General features: G+C 44.2%; 1 protein-coding gene across 1 annotated transcript in view; it reads right to left on the minus strand.

The window, feature by feature from the left end:
* The window catches only part of PCNX2 (pecanex 2), a 224,877-nt gene extending 205,360 nt beyond the window's left edge, over positions 1-19,517 (minus strand). Inside the window, exons 1-5 of the mRNA XM_073338102.1 lie at positions 19,247-19,517; positions 10,629-10,834; positions 6,200-6,317; positions 3,383-3,419; positions 531-1,841 (exon numbers count right to left, since the gene is read on the minus strand). Of these exons, the coding sequence (XP_073194203.1) occupies positions 531-1,841; positions 3,383-3,419; positions 6,200-6,317; positions 10,629-10,834; positions 19,247-19,399 (1,825 nt within the window). The 5' untranslated portion in view covers positions 19,400-19,517. The remainder of the gene's footprint in view (positions 1-530; positions 1,842-3,382; positions 3,420-6,199; positions 6,318-10,628; positions 10,835-19,246) is intronic.
* Positions 19,518-20,515: the final 998 nt, after the last annotated feature.

Here is a 20,515-nt window from a genome sequence, read left to right on the forward strand (position 1 = left end):
TGTGTGAATTTTTTTTCAAGGTTATTAAAATACAACTAGAGCTGGTCAGGAAATGTAGGGATCTGGGGTTTGATTTTTTAATACACATAAGTGACTCTGGCTTTTTTTAAATATGTGTATATATTTAAGAAGTCCTCATATGCATCTGATGGGAAGAGTATGAGAGGGAATGGTACAGCAATTTTGCAGGTTTTGGTAAACGTGTATTGGTATTCTAACAGAACCAAGCTTGCCCCACGCAGGTTATTCCAATGTAGAAATCCAGCTAAATACCAGCTGAGTGCTTACTTTACTTAGCTCAAATCTTTTGCTTTGATATGTTCAAAAGCCTTCTAAAAATACAGGAAACTGCACCAGGTATTTTTTATGACAGGACCTTATCCCCACCCTTTTTTAGCACTTTTCCAAGTTGGATTTGGCTAGTCTTTTATGGACCTGAGATTAAATCACCATAAACAAAGTAGGTAAGAGTCTGGCAATCTTTTTTTTTTATTATTCCAAAAGAATAGTTTTAAAATCACATATCATACCTCCAACAAACCCATCATCTTTTGTAGTCTCTGTTTGGATATTGGACTGATTTGATGCTGTCACCTTTGCAGTATTAATGGATTCCAGCAGGGAGACAAATTCCAGAAAGTTAGATTCATTGGGTATTTGTCCTTCTTTAGCTTCTAAGTCAGATTTAGAAGTTGGCAAGGTCTTTTCTTTATCACTGATTATCTCCATGGAATTCTTACTTAAAAAGATGTCTGTCCCACTGTCTACACTCAGCACTCGAATGTGTCTCTTTTCATTGGCAGTTTTATAAGACAGTGGATCAAGGTTCTGTTCACTTTCTTTAGAATTGGAAGTGGTGACCAGCAAATTCTCCGAAGCATTCTCCAGATTTGGACCTAAATAAGTGTTAGTTTCTGAATGGTTATTTTCAGGATTGCTATGGTCCTTTACTGCATTGTCCAGATCACCAGACTCATAGCCAGAACACTGGTTGGATGATACATCGACCTTTAAATGTTCTGGAGTTCTTCCACTTTCACTGGCTTCCAGATGAACATTGCCTCCACCATCACCAGACAATTCAAAAGTTATAACCGGAATTTTGATCTGTTCATTATTTTGTTGACTGTGGAGATCTGCTATAGCTACAGCAAAGTCTGGGTTTGAGCTAGTTTTCTCAGTACCTGACACCTTCAGATGGAGAGAACCTTCTAAATCACTCATCGTATTTGGTGTACTACTCATTGTAATAACTATTTTAATGGGTTCATGTAAATTAAGTTGGTCTCCAGGGAGAGAACTGTCAACAAGAGCAATAGCAACCTCACCATCTGAATAATCAAGATCTTCGTTGGTGTTATCAACATGAAAAGAAATTTCCACAGGCCCATCGGTCTCTTTGGTTGCAACTGTATTACACTGTGGCCAGTTACGATTAAAGCTTTCATGCGGTGATCCATCTGGGAATTTCTCTCTTTTGTAACTTTTTGGATTACTTAAATGCTCTGAAATAATAACGGAATTTTCACTGCCCCATTGCTCAAAGGAAATGCCAGTTCTTAAAATGTCATACTGTGACAGAGAGAGATTTGACAACTTTTTAACCAGATCTTTGTCCATAAGAATATCTTCTGATCCAAAGTAGCCAGAAGGGAGCATCTTCTCTTCTTTCTCATTTGTTCCATTACTCATAAACGTCTCCATAGCTGCTGGTTTTGTTACTATTGCCGATGTGGTTGAATCTGACATACGGGCTGTAGAAATAGGTAACATATCTGCTTTGATATAGGGTGAGGTAGATAAAACTGGTGGTGAAGCCTGGTCTTCTAACATTGTTACCCCTAATAAGAACATACATATGAGTGAGGTCGCATAAACAAAAGTCATTATGCATTACAGATGTCAATATTCCTACGCCTAAAAGCCAACCTGCAGAGCTAAGGAAACATGGAAATACAGAACAAAACAGTTGATAACTTTGACAGGAATTTACTATGGAATGTCACAATTGTTCTCTGCTAACTGACTTTCACAATTTTTTGCATCTAGCTAACAAATTAGGAAGATAATTTTCTTGATTAGGAATTGTATGAAGAGAGATTTTTATTTTGTTTAATTATTTGGAAATATGGTTCTTACTCATGTGAACCATAAGATAAGGGTTTGCAGGCTCAGGCCCAGTCTCAGGGTGAAAGGGGTCTTTACAATATGTTAGAGTTGCAGTTCCACTCTATGTCTGGTTTCCTCACAGACCAAAAGACAGTAGCAGCAGCAGTGTATACATTTTAAAAAACAAAATAAAATAAAAATCACAAGAACCCAAACAAAAAATAATATCTACCAAACCCAAACATTACACTGCACACACAATTCTCTCCCTGGGGTCAGGATGATAGAAAGAATGAACCAAATGTAACAGATATTAGTCATGTCACTTCATGCACTGCAGGAATCGTCACAGATACTACAGTGATGAGGGTGGTGTAAGAACCTATGCAGAATGGAATCCTGGAACTTGTCGTCCATGGACCATTAGAACTGAAGGCACACCAAGGCATGCTGGGAATGTTGTCAGAGTGTATGAGAAGAACCAGAGACTTTAAGGGAGCAGGATATGTTGTTGAGTCTCTCCAGGCAAACAGCTCAGGAGGGTCTTTGGTGGAGACACGGGAAGAAGCAAAACTGGTAGTGATTCTGCAGGCTGAGTTGACCTGAAAGGGGCAGGCTGTGAAGGAGCACCCAGGAGCTGGAAGACCTGAGAAGAAGCCAGAGGGGCAGGTGGAGAGAAGGACCAGGAACTCCATGGAAAAGAGAGTTCTGTGGACTTTGTTACTGAGACATGGGTTGGATAAAGCTGGGGAGCTAGTAACAGAGGGTCCTGAAGTACCTGGGGAAAGGTGGTCGTAGGCTAAAGAACCAGAAGTAGCCAAGGGCAAGAAGAGGCCACGATCAAAGGAAGCACAGAGAGTTTGGGGTGTGAGCTAAGTACTAGCTTCCATCCTTTGGGGCCCATGGCACTGGGCTTCCAAGAGAGAGTGGAAGGAAGTCCCCTTTACTCCTCTGAATCAAAGTGCACAAGATGCATAGACCCTTAAGAAAGGCTGTGGCCCAGAGCAGGTGAAAGGCAGGGGATGGGAAACTAGTTTTGGGACTTTCTTTGGACTTTTATTTACCCTGGCAGAGGTGGAGTTTTTCTAATTTAGCTAGAGAACTCAATGAAACTACACAATTAGCTATCCCCAAGGAGGAGAAAGCAGCCACACTTGGCCCTGGAACTGGTAAGCCTCTGGTACAGGCTGTGCATGTGCTGGAAATACTTTTGGCAAGCAATGTTTATAGAAAACAGTTAATAAAGGTAAAAAACCAAAAGCTTTCAAGATACCTTTGAGATCTTCAACAGTTTCTTGTGCTGGCAGCTCCTAAAAAATGAAATATATTAAATTAATTGTGTTCAAATTAAATACTGTTTTTAAAAATGCAAAATTTAAACTCAACAATCATCTCATCAATTGTTAATACATAACATTCAGTAACTTGTGAATGCACCAGTGGGAGTTGCAGATAGTGGAAGGTGAGAAGAAGGTGATACAGTATTAGTAATGTTCTACGTAATAGTTCAAATCACATTTGTGACATTCAGGATAAATTGATGGATGGATTTTTTTGCCAGTCAGCAGCCCCAGATGTGGGTTTTTAGTTAGAAGGGGACAGAGAGCACATATATTGGTTTCCCTTTTTCAAATTATGGATTTTTTAATCTGTTAGATTGTCAGGTTTCCTTTCCAATATTTGAAAAAGAATCTCTGACACAACGCTGGAAAAGAAAGCCATCTAATTTAGCAAACGAGGTTGATAACCTGAAAAAGGGTACTATGGAGAAAATCAATGTGGCGTTGCTCCACTTAGTAGCCAGAAGTGCCTGTGGCACTGGGAGCAGGAAGACCATTTATCCCATCTTCTCTATGCTCCTGCTGCTGATGCCCAGACAATCAGGAGCAGGAGCCTGGGCTGGCAAGGGAAGAGACTGGGACAAGGGGAGGGAAGAGTGGATCTGGGACAAGGAGATGAGGAGGGACATTGGGACAGAGACAATGACAGGTGTGGGAGGCTAGGGCAGAAAGGTCTGTAATACCTAGAGCACATTTCCCTCAGAACCTGAAGTAGAATCCAGGATTCCTGAGTGTAAACATTCCTCTGCTATCAGCAAATAGCTGTGAAACCCACTGGCAAAATGTGTGCCTCATCTCCTTCTAGTGGTTGTCCAACATAGAGGGTGACAACCTACTACTTCTACCAGTTACCCCATTATTACTCAAGTGGCAGAAGTCTGTGCTGTGGATGTAAAGGTTCTAACCCTGCTTATGAGCCATGTGGGACTCTATATGGTTCTATATGATGGAATTTGTTTTGTTAGTTACATTTTTGAAAGTACCGGACATTAAAAAACTACATTAAAAGAACATTAAAGTTGCAAAGTCAAAGTCAGAAAGTGCCAGAATTCAAACTGTCCATGCAATCTTCATTCATCCCCCTTGTGTGTATGCATTATGACACAGTCTTTAATTACACAGTCATGTAATATTTTTTCTAGAAGACCCTGCCTCATTCAGTGCAGAGGAATAACTGTGCTGTGCAACTGAATCAGGGTTGTGTAGTGAAAGAGGCTGTTTTCTGTAGGACCCCTGCTCACATTTGTTGCCAAAGTTGGAAGGTGTGTAGGGAATGAGGCATAGGACAGCAGGCAAATAAAGGATGATTTTATTGTTTAGTAAGTTGAATTATGCACTTGAAGTTTGGATTCTATCCCTGCCTCTGCCACAGTTCCTGTGTGAAGCTGCGCAAGTCACTTAAACCAAACTTTTCACAGATGAATTCATTTTCTGTGTGCCCAAGTTGATAACATCTGGATTCTAATATGCAGAAGGTCTGAGCACTAACAAATGCAACTGAAATCAATGACAGCTCATCTCTGAACAAATAAAGCACTACCAAATGCTAAATTTCTGAAAAATGATCTCAAATTGCACACCCAAAATTCGTTGGCACTTTTGACATTCATGTGTCTATGCCTCAGTTTGTCATCTGTAAAATGGGAGTTATAGTATTATTTTACAAGCGTGTTGTGAAGATAACTCCATTAAGGTTTGTGAAGCACTGAAATGCTACAGTGGTAAACACCCTGGATAGTCCCACAAGAAAATTAATAGTTCTGTATGCAATGCAAGATTTTAATAGTGTGCAGTAAATGGGGGCTAGGGAGACACATTGAGCAATGAGGATAAAATGAAATATTGAATAGCTACTCATTAAGTGAGCACCATACAACCTGAGCGCTGACGGAGGCAAGCCTTCTATGGAAAAATAGTATGTGATCATGTAATTAAAGATTTATCACAATGCATAAGGGGTCTGGATTAAGGCTTCACAGGCAACCTTAATTTGTCATTTCCTGAGTGCTCGACTTTGCTACCTTTATGTTCTTTCTATAGTTTTTGGTATGTAATATGTATGTACATTGTCACTCAACTTCAGCTGCCCCACTGGCTTTAGAATGTAATTGATCCAGGAATGTTTCAATAGTTTAGAGTTCTATTCATGTTGTAAACCCCATCGTGGGAGTTAAGTCAAATGTGTATATTTCGAGACAGGCCCCGAAATCTGAGATAGGGGTCATTTTATAAATCTAAAAATAAATACAGTAATGAGGAATAGCTGTGTGAGGGTTGTTACTAATGGCCCGGGAGAAAAGTCATTCTAGGCACACACAGTGGTTGCGCTGCATGCTTTAGCAGTCTGCAATAAAAGTGCTCTCTTTGCCTCCAGGAAGCTCCCTTTCCTTGGTGTGAAAGCAGCAGCCGGTCCTAGTTGTTCTGTGGCCTGAAGATGCAGACAGATTCCTACTGGAATTCACAGAAGTGCCTAAGCAGGTTACAAATGCCTTTGTAAATTTGGCTCTTTGAGACTAGGCAAAGACTGACCAATCCAGTGCAGCAAGCAAGATAGCTGCTCTGGCCTGCCTGAGTACTAAAAGCAGGCTGCTACAAGTCAAACACCGGAAATAGCCCTTTGTATGTCTGTGCAGTCAGTTCCATAATTTACATGCACTTGTATGTACTCCCATAGGATATGAGACACTTTGAGATACATTGTATAGCTCTGCACAAAAGTAAGGTATAGATACAGAAAACAGCCTACTAACCACGACTCCAGAAGAGTGGTGCAAGTTTATAGCCTGTACTCTTGAACTGCCATAGATTGTTGGGGTCGAGTCATTTTGCTTGACCTCTTCAATTGTACCATTGTCTCCTATGTTATTGCTGACCCAAAATAAGAAAGTAAAATGTCAGTGGTGGCATCTCTTAAAATAACTATGAGTGTGTTTTCATGCACAGCCGCTGACCCGTATTTATGACACAAAAATATTATCAAAATCACAGTACTTGAACTGGGGGTCAGAGTGAGGAATGATGGTAGGGCACTTCCCAAGTGACAGTATGCTCCAAGGTTTCCTCTCTCCCACCCACAAATGAGCAGCTGTGAAAACTGTGTACATCACAAAACTTTCTACTCCCCCCAATTCAAACACTGAAAGATCAACAATAGAAAAAATAATACTTGTAGAAGGTATTGTAGAAGTTTTATGAGGAACAAAAAGACACAATCTTAGACCCAAAAAATATCAACACAAAATGATTCTGACATTCCAGAGAAATAGGACACAGCCAAGCTAAACACACAGTGCCACCACTCCAAGCTCGGTGTATAGACTGGCTCACCTGTATCTGCCCAATAATTGGTCAACAAATTGATTTATCGCACCAAATACTGGCTTGCCCTTCCTACTAGCAGTATAATAATGAACTGTTAGTATTTCTATGTTACTTTCCATTTACATCATTCAACTGTATCATCTCGGGTATACTCTGTGTGCCTAATGGCTTAGTCATTTATGCACCTCCTAGTAATTATCCATTTGAAACAAATAAATAGTCACAGGGTTGCACGAGATCTGTGTTGTATTATAGTCATTAGACACTGAACAAAATAGTTTCTTCTCTGCCTTTTGGCTAAAGTCAAGTGCAGTATCAGTTTAACATACGATATGTCTGTCAGTTACAGTAAAGTTTAAAGAAAAGGAGTACTTGTGGCACCTTAGAGACTAACCAATTTATTTGAGCATGAGCTTTCGTGAGCTACAGCTCACTTCATCGGATGCATACCGTGGAAACTGCAGCAGACTTTATATATACACAGAGAATATGAAACAATACCTCCTCCCACCCCACTGTCCTCCAGTGCAGTGCAGTCCAGTGCAGGACAGTGGGGTGGGAGGAGGTATTGTTTCCACAGTATGCATCCGATGAAGTGAGCTGTAGCTCACGAAAGCTCATGCTCAAATAAATTGGTTAGTCTCTAAGGTGCCACAAGTACTCCTTTTCTTTTTGCGAATACAGACTAACACGGCTGTTACTCTGAAACCTGTCAGTAAAGTTTAATTAGCCATTCTGTGGAGGTGTTTTTCTTACAAGCAGCTGAGCACAGACTCTGTTCTGTGGGCAAAGTACAACGTATATAAAGATATTCCACTTGAAATTTCACTGCTATTACCAATGATGTAACACCAAAAGATTTTTTCCTATTTATAGTTTTAAAACACAAATACCTGTAGCTCTATGTCAGCTATAAACTGTATTACCTGGGAGTCACAGACATCTTCATTGCAACACTATATTTAGTTATTTGGCTTCAAATATGCTATTTAAATATGATTCAAATATCACATGTCTATAATCAGGCTGCACGGAAAATTTTTGCCACACATCTTATAACCATAATATTTGAAAACAGGACACAGAGCATTCATTTTCTAGAAAAATACCACTTAAAAATCATGAATACATCTTATCTTTAGCTCTAATGGTAATCAAATGCCATTAATATATCCCTTATATGGAGAAGGAATTTTCCTTTATCAAGTTAAGAATTCTACAGTAACATGGCTGAATAATGAATGTTTAACCAGAAGAGTATAGTGAAAACCTATTCATCCAGATGAAGCAGATGGGTTTGCTTACCTGTCACAATGTTTGATTTCAGTCAAATTTGATATTTGTATTAACTATTTATGGTGGAATTGAGTGTCAGGCTGTCACCAAGAATTATGTAATTGAACTAAGCATTGTAAATGGAACCTCCGAGTGGAGGATGCTTGCTTGACATAAAATGAAAGTTTTATAAGAGGTACTGCTTGGAATAATTAGCAATACAAAAGGCAAAAGAGTGGAAAAGTATGCATCTTCCATTGATCATATTTATTAAGGGATTTTTGGTTCACATTTCAGCAATTCTTAAACAGTGGCTGAGCCTCTTATGTCACTATTTCTGTGTATCTGATATGAGTAAAAAAGAAAATTATAGTTTTGTAGAACGGACAGGATTTAAAAGGAATGGGAGTCTTAACTGCAAACATATACTTTTGACACATACTGGGGAAATAAACATCTTTTATAAATACTGACATCTGCACATCAAAGGAAGATACTTTTGTAGCTAAGAGGGTTTTTTAAGCAGACACTGACATTCTCAAAAGAAGTCACTGCCAGGCAGTGCAGTCTCACAGAGACCTCAGCAATGCTAACAGCTGCTAGGTAACTTAATTTCTTTCCTATTAAACTCAAGTCTGTTGTGCTGGTTTGCAGGGTCTTATCAAAGATTTAATGTTCAAGACTGTAAAAGTTATAATTAACTTTTAATTGCTCTTTTCTCTCTATTCAGTGAATTGCCAGTAAATAAATAAATTAAATACAGCTTTTTTTTAAATGAACATGAATCTGGGGAAGTTACTAAGTGGTGCTTTCACAATGCCTAATTTTGCCATATTTCCTAGCATTTTATTGTGCAAGCTGTCTCATTAACTTCCTTTGACTCTTTGCAAGGTAAGATACTACCCAGAGTGAATAATGGTGCAAGAACTGAGCTCACAGGAAACAGAACATTGTCCTCAGTGGAAGCAGAGAAAGGTGAATGTGAGATATTGTGTACCAGTAAAGGGAACTGAGAAGGCTGAATTTTCCTTTAGAGCAATACTATAGTAAGGCCCAATGAAACCACTATGGGCTCAAGAAGTAGGGACAAACAACTTGAGGTTATAGTATTCACTCATATATTGGGGGAAAGAGTTACTATGTACATGAAGAAGCAATATAATAAGAGCACAAATACTGTAATACAAAAAACCTTATATGTTGATTCTCATCGCAAATGTCTTCATTGCAAGGCTTTATACTGACTCTTTCTATTGAACTGTCTACAGATATTTATACCATGCCCAACAATATGATATCTAAGTGCCTGTATTTGAGTGTACATTCCTGAGCCTCAGACACAACCTCCCTTTTGGGCATCCCAACATTGTGTTATTAGATGGTATAAACTAGTGCCTTTGCCTGTGGTGTGCACTAACATGGAGCACTTCCTTCTCACTAACATCTATCTTAGTCCATCTCTCATTACTTCTTAAGGGCATTTGAAAATCTTTTCATTCCAAATGTGTTTTTAGCATCACCAGTGTTGACTCCATAGTCATTCCTTCTCTAGTCCTCCCCTACATTTCCCCCCTTCATTCAGACAACCTCTGTCAGTTTTATTTGAATTTCTAGAAAGTAGTCTTCAACATTACAGTTTAAATAAAATTTGTTTTATAATGTTTTTTACCAACCCAAGCTCCTTATATAACTACTATTATTTGCCCCTACCTTTCAGATTTTTTTTCATGTATTTTATTAATTTGAGTTTAGTTTTAAAGGCTGTAATTAAATTTGCTGTGATTCTACATTGCATTTTGTAGCAAAGAGCTTTTTCCTGCTGAGATGAAGTTATATTATACAGAGATTTACTTGAAGTCAAACTAGTCCACTAGAGACACAAGGTAGGAGAGAGAGAATTAAGAGATAATAGCTGCATAAACCTGAAACCACACACTCCTGTGAGTATAATGATGGTCACATTCCTTCCTTCCTTGCTCCTGCAACTCCCCTTGCAGCTCACATTTAGTGAGCAACAGCCCGGTAGCCTTTATTTTCTCTGCTCCTACATTTGGCTCTGAGTATTGCCACAAGAGTACACATAGTCCAGATGCAGAGTCACCAGTATTTGCTCTCCAGAACATCATCTGGGCAAGGCTGGGGCAAACAGAGGAAAGGAAACCAAGCAAAAAAGAACACAAAAGAATGTGGAGGGAGAGAATTAGCAAGTGGAAGGAAAAAGACTAGAAAAGGACAACCAAGAGAGAAAACAGACAAGAAAAATGAAGAGCCTGACAATTGTGCCAAGATATGATGCAAGAAGACACAACGGGAGGGGAGAGGACCCTTTGCAATGATGATGTGGCGCCAATAAGAGAGGTCCAGAAACCCTCAGGTATGTCCCTATGTAAGACTTAAAATACTGAACATAAACAAAAAAATTAAATTAAAAAAAGAGTAACAGCCCCCTTGCGCACTGCTTGCAAAAACAAAACCCTCATTACAGTCATCAGGAGTGTCTGCTGGGCAGGAAATGCAGGATCAGGTTGCAAGCTTGTACTTGTGATGAAACTATGGAATGGTTCTGCATTATGAAAAACTTACCTAAGATTTGAGCAGTGAATTGCATTTTCTCTTTTGGCCTCTTTATCTTTGCTTTGCCTTCCATTCTTTCGCGAGATCCTTTGTTGAATTACTTCTCCTTTATCAAACATAAGGTGCAGGCGATAACTGACTACCTTTATTATTGTGAAAAACACAGTCACAGAACTACAGTAGATAAAAACTGTGACTGCATTTGGAGGGAAAGCCTAGAGAAGAGAATAATAGAGAGTTAATGAAACAGTCAGCAATCTATCAGAAGAAGATACTATTATTTATTCACAATGTAGTAACATCTTTTTACCCTTTATTTCTTATTGTCTGATACTGCTAACACCACTAAGTTTTCCTAACACTTCAGAATTGTTGCATTTCCAAAGAATTTTACTATTTCAACTCATATGAAGGCTGTAAATTTCAAACCATTTCCTTTGGCTAGCTACGGTATATCAAATATCTTAAAAATCAGTCAAAAATTATTTACAATAGACAGTTGCTATGAGAGTTCTTAAAACATTTCCCCCTCACTCCCTCGGCTAGCAACAATAGCAAGTATTACATACACTTATGAGCTTTAGATTGGGCCCTAGATGTAGTATCAACTCAAAGGTCATTTGGACGCAAAAGATATTTCAGTAGAAATCTTGATTTATTTCACATTGGTTTTTCAAGAAGGGAATTCAGACATTGCTAGATGACACAGCTAGGAATCTCTCTGTATATGTAGGTATGAATACATCTATTTTCAGTTTTTTATTGGAGTCCAAATGGATCACACACCACATTTTATTTCAAAAAAGTAATTTTTTCCCCCTTCACTTCAAAAAATCTCAATGGTTCTCTTGAAATTGTATATGCTTGATCTCTTCTGTGTTGCTGCTATTAGAGAGTGCAGCGTTACTTCTGTTCTGATGTCAGCTTAGTGTAGCACTATACTTTCCAAGATGTATCTGGGAAAATTTTCAGACAAATCTTTTTTTTTTTTTTTAAGATCCAATCTGATTCATAAGTAAAGAGTCTATTGCATGGGAATGGAGTAGCTATTAACAACTAAGTGTTACTGTGAAAGGCATGTTATAAATAACTAAAGATGTTAATTTCTACAAGTTGCAGCTCAGTCCAGAGTACTGAAGTGCATGCTTAACTTTAAACACACAAGTAGTTTCACTGAAGTCAAAGGGGCTACTCACACGCTTAAGCATGTACATCAGTACTTTTCTGGTTTTGATATTAATACAGCTTGAGTGATTGCCACCAATTTGCCTGAGTCCATGGGTGTCTTGCAAAGTGAGCTCACCTAGTTTTCAATAGCTCAACCAACATCTACCTCAGGTGGGCCCACCTGCACCTTACACTCTCTCAGAGTGGATCAAGAACTCTCTCAGGACCTAAACACAAAGTGTGGTCAGCAATGGGCCCTGACCTAGCCTGCCTTCTTGGGTTATGGTACAGGGAAGATCCTTCCTCCTGGCCCTGGCTTCACCAAGGAATGGCAGCCATATGAAAGATACAGTCAGCTCTTTTTTTCAGCCTGCTGGGCCCTGACCGATTGCCATCTACTCCGAGCCCTTCTAGCCACTGGAGCTCCAAGTCTCACTGGCTCTACCTGTGGCTGAACCTAGAAGGCCTTTTTAGGCTACCCTGGAGGTCCAAAACTCTCTGCCCTTCTTTTCATAAAGGGTCACTTCCTCAAGTGGGCTGGACCAAGCCACCGCAGTCTCCGGCAGGGGGCAGTGAGTGTGTGGTACACCTCATCGCAGAGATGACCAACAGACAACCCGATATGCAGTCAAATCTCCTGGGAAAGCAATGGAAAAGAAAAGCTCCTTGGGAACAAATAATCTGAAATGTCATATTTAGATTTATTGCATCATTATACAATTTGGAAATATAATGTGAAAGAACCAATAACCCTTTACAAAAGCAAGTTTAGGGAAGTATTCTGTCCAACAAAAGACACATGAAACAGTCACTAAAACCACAACAAATGACTCAAGAATATCTGGACGTGTGCTGTCTTGTATCTTGTAAAATATGCTAGAGTTCAAGCTTGCACAAATTCATCCCTTGATTTTAATGGAATTACACTAGTAGGGATGAATTCAGCCCAATGACTTTGTGATTGTATTCTCTCACACAGAACATATTAGAGCCCTGTGTAATTGGGTAGAATGAAAGATCTAATTCCTAATGCCTTATTAGAGCCAATAAAACAGAATTTTTAAGAAATAGCATGATCATTTTGGAGGGTTGATTACAATATTAGTTATGTTGCAAATTATTATTCAACGCGCATTTTTTAAACGTAGGCCAAACATTACAAAGGGACAATTGGGAGGCTGCTCATGATACTGAGGTACAGGTTTGTTTTTCTTGATAGGGAAACTATTGACAGCAAAAGGTACTGCCCTAACAGTGTTATGGACTGAAATCCTCAGTTCATGCAACAGGTTCAATATGGGTGGTACTACGCTCTCAACGTTTCTCAACCTTCTTCTGGAAGAAACAACCTCTAGAGAAGAGAGGGTGCCTATTCAAGACCTATCCTAAGTGCTGAAACTTCCAACAAGGTGTGACAAATTGGGGTTTTAGTCACCTTGTTATGTGGCATGTGAGTCTTACTGTCTTATACTACACCTCTACCTCAATATAACGTGGTCCTCAGGAGACAAATAATCTCACCGCGTTATAGGTGAGTCCGCGTTATATCAAACTTGCTTTGGCTCCCCCCGTTCCTTGTTCCCTGACCGCCCCCTCCAGAGACCGCCGTCTCTAATCACCCCCCAGAACCCCACCCAACCCCCCTGCTCCCTGTCCCCTGACTGCTCCGACCCCTATCCACACCCCACACCCCCTGACAGGCACTCACCAGCAGCGTCAGGAAACGGAGCAACTCGGCCCCAGCCCGCTCCACTCTGCCACCTCCCAGCTGAGGCGCTCCACTTCCCGCCACAAGTGAGTGCGGGAAAGTTGGGGAAAGGACGCCCCCTGTACTCACCTATGGCGGGAAGTGGAGCGCCACAGCTGGGAGCTGATGGAGTAGAGTGGGCTGGGTCTGGGTTGCTCCACTTCCCGCCGCCGGTGAGCACGGGGAGGTTGGGGAAAGGACGTCCTCCGCACTCAACGGTGGTGGGAAGCGGAGCAACGTGGCTCCAGCCCGCTCTGCTTTCCTTGTCCTGGCCCTAGCCGTGTCTCGAGGGTAGGGGGTTGGGGAAAGGTCCCGCTTTCACCTTCGGGAAGCGGAGCACTGCAGCTGGGAGCTGGTGGAGTGGGCTGGGGCAGGCCGCTCCGCTTCCGCCACTGCTGGTGAGTGCGGGTGGGGGGGGGCAGGGGATCCCTTCCCCCAAGCCCCCTCCCCCGAGCGACACAGCTGGGGCCGGGGCGAGGGAAGTAGAGTGGGCTACTCCCAGCCCCCCGCTAATCCCCTGGGCCACTCTGGGACTGCCGGGCCCCCAAAAGTGCCCCCCCACAGCTCCTGCCTCCCAGACCCTGAGGGGGGGAAAGCCCCTTACCGCTGCCGAGACCCTCTATCCCTTATCCAACCCATCAGCCCCGGCCTGGCCCGGCACCCTTAACACGTTGCTCAGAGCAGCGTGTCAGAGCTTTACTGAGTTGTATGTGAACCTGCATTATATCGGGTCGCGTTATATCAGGGTAGAGGTGTAATACTGTGTGTATCTCAGTTTCCCTCTGTATTGTACCAATGCCTAGGCTGTGGGAATTGGGTGTGTGACTTCTGCTGAGGCCCTCAAGGCGGGGAGGCTGTTCAGAGGCCTGCACAGAGGAGATGGCCGATGCCCTTTGTAACCTGAGACCCAGGAGGGGGATGCAACCAGGTGAGACCTTTTGCCCGGGAAGCAGGACAAAAGACCAAAGACCGGAGGACGAGCAACGGGCGTGTCACAGGCCAGGCGGGGGATCCAGGGCAGTCGGCTATGAGGGACTGGAGGAGGGGGAAGTCCAGGCCGTCTGGCCCGGGGCTCCCCCAAAATGGACTCTGTTGAAAGTCACGGACTTCTGTGCTAACAAGCTTTGTGCTACGCTGTGTTCCTGTTGACCAATAAATCCTTCTGCTTTACAACGCTGGCTGAGAGGCACTGATGACTGCGGAGTTGGGGTGCAGGGCTCTCTGGCATCCCCCACCAAGGGAAAGTGTGAGGTGTGAACAGGGATGCGAATGCTCTGAGGTCAGACCAGGAAGGCCATAGCTGAGGAGGCTTTTTGCCCTGGACAGCGTGCCCTGAGGGGAGTCATGCTACCCAGAGTCCTGGCTGGCTTCATACCGAGCAGTTCCAGAGCTTCAGACCTGTGACTCCGTAACACAAGGGCACCAATTCAAACCAGTTTAGTGACACTTTGTGTGATGTGGACACGTGTCCCTTTGGAAATGAACTGAGGGCGGCACCAAACTAATTTAAAAAAGGCTTAAGAAGTTAGTGACTTTTGATCCTTACTAACCTGGGCCAGATTAAAGCCAGCCACCGAAAATTGAAAGGTTGCCTATCCCATTATTTATTGTTCTATAGAGCCCACAGGCATACTAGACACATCATAGTTAAAGACTAGTCCAGGGGTAGGCAACCTATGGCACGTGTGCCAAAGGTGGCATGACAGCTGATTTTCAGTGGCACTCACACTGCCCAGGTCCTGGCCACTGGTCCAGAGGCTCTGCATTTTAATTTAATTTTAAATGAAGCTTCTTAAACATTTTTAAAACCTTATTTACTTTACATACAACAATAGTTTAGTTATATATTATAGACGTACAGAAAGAGACCTTCTAAAAACATTAAAATGTATTACTGACACGTGAAACCTTAAATTAGAGTGAAAACTCTAGAGTGAATAAATGAAAACTCGGCACACCACTTCTGAAAGGTTGCCGACCCCTGGACTAGTCCCTATTCTGATGAGTTTACAATCCAAAATGTTGCACTAAACAGATGAATGAAGATACAAGAGACACCACCAAGCAGGGGAATGAAAGTAACTGATATCAGATTATGTGGATATTCCATGTAGGCATATATTACAAAATCCCTAAACTCCTCAGATCTTCATACAGAAATATCTTTTAAGCTGGTTAAAAGTAAGACAATTTGCCCTAGATTTTGCCATGGCCATCTCAAAATTGGAACTGGAGAGTGCTATGAAAGACAGAGACAGATTTTTATTTCAGAGATATACTGGCAAAAACAGAATTAAACATGCAAAGGATATTTCCAGAAAGGTAATCTTAAACTCAGCCAAGACCTTCAAGGTGGCTGAACTACTACCTTTACCTATCTGTTCTTTCTGGTAGTGATCATTAAGGCTAAGATTTTATCACAGTTATTTTTAGTAAAAATTAGGAGCAGGTCACAAGCAATAAACAAAAATTCACGGACCTGTCCACGACTTTACTAAAAATAACCTGGGGACAGGTCTAGGCAGGGGGGAAGAATGGAGTACCATGGTTGGGGGAATGGACAGGCTGAGCCCCGTGCCAGCAGCTGCAGCAGGGGGCACAGTCATGGAGGGGGGGGGACACAGTCCTGGCTCCAGAATTGGCAGCAGCTGAAGGACAGGGGTGCGCAGCCCCAGCTGCAGCCGGGAGGAGGAGGGAAAAACAGCCCTGGGAAGCTATGAGGGGGATGCATGGCCCGCGGTGCAGCTGCCGAGCAGGGGTGTGCAACCCCAGTTGCAGGCCCCAGTGAAATCCGCAGGGCTGGAGCACACAGTCACGGCTGCAGCCCAAAACCAAGCCCAGGATGCTGCAGGGCTGTGGCACGCAGACCCGGCTGCAGAACCCGCCAAGCCCAGGACACCGCGGGGATAGGGCACGCGGCCCCGGCTGCAGCCCCTGATGGAAGCCGCAGGGCTGGGGCGTGCAGCCCCGGCTGCAGCCCCCGGGGGAAGCTGCAGGGCTGGGGCTGCAGGGTCCTGGTTCCAGCCAGCCCCAGTTGCAGGGCAGGGGTGCACAGTCCCGCCTCCACCTCCTGAAGCCCTAGAACCTAGAACTAGGTTGAGGGGCTTAAAGTGCTAGATGCTGTAAAAGCTAGTCCCTGCCCTAAACAGCTAATGAGGGAGATTTTCAAAAGCAAAAGGGAAGTTAAGTACCCAACCCGCACCAAAAATCAATGCTAGATGGGTGTCTAATTCCCATTTGTACTTTTGAAAATCTCTACCTACAATCTTATTGTAAGACAAGATGCAGCATGTGAGTGAAAACAAACTCTATTCCTGACCCATATCCCCCCACAGATGAAATACAGTAGAACCCCATTTATCTGAGCCTCCATTATCTGGCTCTCCATATTAACTGAACCGGGTGGCAGGGCTCAAGCTGCCAACCCCACTGTCCACGGGGCTGACAGCCTGAGGCCCATGTATTCTCCTGATTATCCGAATTTTTGATTATCCAATCTGGCCCTAGTCCCAATTAGTTTGAATAAACAGGGTTCCACTGTAATATGCATGTTACAAAAGTCTTCCATTTGTCAAATCACAAAACATCTGCTTTTTTCTGCTAGTCCAATTGTTTTGTCTGCTCTTAGGAACAATTTCATTTTAAAGTATGGTTGTTGCACAATGAAACTACAAATACCAAACTGGCAGGTAACTGGTAATTTTCAACCCTGAACATTGCATAAGATTCCCAAAACAAAACAAAAAAATCACTTCAGAATGCATTAAGGTTGCTAAATGACAAGAATGTAGCTACCTGTCACAAAGCTTACAAAATCCAAGCACTCAAAAACAAGAAAATTAATAGTCAAGGACATCCTTACTCATAGACAGTCGCTGTAATAAATATAATATTCTTATCAAGGATAAAGAGACCTAATCATGGTACATTTGCTCAAGAACAGATTCTGCAGCTGACCAGATGATTCATCACAAAATCAGCCAACCTGAAAAAGGCAAGTCTATCCAGAGAGATGAGGAAGAAGCCCAGGAAGTGGAAAGTTAGTTCATGCACATAAATTAGATCTTCTCCCACAGACACCTCCCAACTTTAAATATTTTCACTATTTCATCTTGGTTTCACTCCACAGTTTTTAGGCCCAATGTTCTTTAAACACCTCTATTTTCTATCTCATATGTGATTAGTTTCCGACATCCTCCAGGAAAAGTCATATTTCCTGCAGATCCATTTCTATGTACACCTAGGGAAATAAACACCACAACTTTTATTTCACCACAAATCAGAGTCTGCGAACAAGTTCTAATTTACAATGGCAATCTAAATAACAGAGATAGGATCTATAGCTCTTACTGTCTCACACTAGTAGAAATTGACCTGGCATCCTGGGAAGAAGCAACCCTCATGTTGTTACCTGTTTGGAGTCCAGGAGCATGCCAGTGGAAGCAAATGCCATCTTTGCCAGGAAATAAGATATACAGCCTGATTTTCAAAGATGAGCATCTGCATCTCCTGTGGACTTCAGAGGGATTTGTGGGTGCTTAGCACGTCTGAAAATCAGGGCAATAGGCTTTGTAATAATGGGGCATAAGGAGACTAATGAGGAATATTTAATGTGGCAGAAAGGGTTTTTTCTTCATTAAAGAAAAATCAGCAGAAATGAGTTGAGTCCACAGCCACGAGGACATAAAGAATGGCAAATATTAGAAGCTAGATATTGGGGAACCTAGTACTAATATCATGCACTATTCTAGCTAATAATATGTTCTTGCTCTTTCTGCGTACATCCGATAGTGATAGCACACTAAGAATAGAATAAAAGATTCTGGGTTTTTTCAAGGAAACTATATTTAGCAAACAGAATGAAGCTCCTAGTTACTGCACTCTGTTAAATTATAATTTAGTTGCATTTCTCACATTTTAATAGAAAGAGGTGGATGTAATGAAAAGTGATGTTCTTTCACACACTATTTACGTTGCATCTGTATCTCTATACAGAAGGGGAGAAGTGAGAGTATAATTTGGTCACATTGGTTATTGAGTGTCAGTTTAACTGCTTGTGTACTTTCCTGCATAACAAATTGATTATTAGGCCTAAAAGGCTCACCCATATTTCAGAATGAACACATGAAAGTATTGATGGCAAAATTATAGTACTCTTGGGAAGGGTGGGACTAAAACTGGCATGCACCTCTCAACAGAAGCTGCATTAGCCACTAAAATATACACAAAGTGGGTTTATTACTATTTATCCATCTTTCACTAGGACAGCAAATTCATTCAAAAATCTCAGCAGAGCAAAATGGTATCAGTACAGAAGACCACGAAATTGACTATGTCTGAGGACAACAGTGCAGCACTTAACTGGTACTGACCAGGAGACACTGTCCCACAGTACAATCAAAACGGAGAAAACATAGCAAAGTGGGATGGGGGGGGGGTTAAAAACAGCATCAAGAAAAATACTCATCCAACTATGTCAGGCTACTTCCCTCCCCCGTTCCCTCTCTCTTCCTTCCCTCCCTAATTCCAACCCTCTGTTCCGTGCCCCCCACCTCCATCCCTACCCCCTGGCCTGTGTCCCCATGACCGCCTCTCAGCCCTGCCGCCTCCACCCATCTTCTCCATGGCCTGTGCCCCCTCCCCGCAGAGGCAGGGCCCGGCTGCCCCCTATCCCCACCCCCACCCCGTGCCCGGGTCTCCCCGGACCCCTCACCAGGTGCAGCGCCAGCGGCAGCGCCAGCAGGAAGAGCCACAGATAGAGGTGGCAGCTGTTGGTGAACTTGCTCTGCTGCGGGTCGTGGTACCAGCCGCCGGTCAGCGCCGCCCACACGCCCTGCCGCAGCAGCTGCACCGCCTGGGACACCATCGCCGCCCGCCGCCTCACCCGCCCCTGCACCGGCTCCTGCGGCTGCCGCAGCCGCTGAGGCTCCTCCCGGCGCCGGGCGCTGGAGCCGCCATGCTGGATGCTGGGGGGATTCTCCCATCATGCTCCGGGCCGCCGCCGCCGCCGCCGCCGAGAAACCCCCACCCCGCCCCCTAGCGGCCGGAGGAAAAGGACCCAGCAGCCTCCCTCCTCCTTCTCCTTCTCCCCTCCATCCCCATCCCTCTCCTCCAGGATCCCCGCCACAGTCCTTCAGCACCTGCTTCTTCCCACGCCCCCACCGCCCTTCCTCCTGTCCCCATCTCACCCCCAGCCCCCACCGCCCTTCCTCCTGCCCCCAACTCACCCCCAGCCCCCACCGCCCTTCCTCCTGCCCCCCAGCTCACCCCCAGCCCCCACCGCCCTTCCTCCTGCCCCCAGCTCACCCCCAGCCCCCACCGCCCTTCCTCCTGTCCCCATCTCACCCCCAGCCCCCACCGCCCTTCCTCCTGCCCCCAACTCACCCCCAGCCCCCACCGCCCTTCCTCCTGCCCCCCAGCTCACCCCCAGCCCCCACCGCCCTTCCTCCTGCCCCCCAGCTCACCCCCAGCCCCCACCGCCCTTCCTCCTGCCCCCCAGCTCACCCCCAGCCCCCACCGCCCTTCCTCCTGCCCCCAGCTCACCCCCAGCCCCCACCGCCCTTCCTCCTGCCCCCCAGCTCACCCCCAGCCCCCACCGCCCTTCCTCCTGCCCCCCAGCTCACCCCCAGCCCCCACCGCCCTTCCTCCTGCCCCCCAGCTCACCCCCAGCCCCCACCGCCCTTCCTCCTGCCCCCCAGCTCACCCCCAGCCCCCACCGCCCTTCCTCCTGCCCCCATCTCACCCCCAGCCCCCACCGCCCTTCCTCCTGCCCCCCATCTCACCCCCAGCCCCCACCGCCCTTCCTCCTGCCCCCAGCTCACCCCCAGCCCCCACCGCCCTTCCTCCTGCCCCCCAGCTCACCCCCAGCCCCCACCGCCCTTCCTCCTGCCCCCATCTCACCCCCAGCCCCCACCGCCCTTCCTCCTGCCCCCCATCTCACCCCCAGCCCCCACCGCCCTTCCTCCTGCCCCCAGCTCACCCC

Source organism: Lepidochelys kempii, chromosome 3 (assembly GCF_965140265.1).
Source record: "Lepidochelys kempii isolate rLepKem1 chromosome 3, rLepKem1.hap2, whole genome shotgun sequence".
NCBI classification, from domain to species: Eukaryota; Metazoa; Chordata; order Testudines; family Cheloniidae; genus Lepidochelys; species Lepidochelys kempii.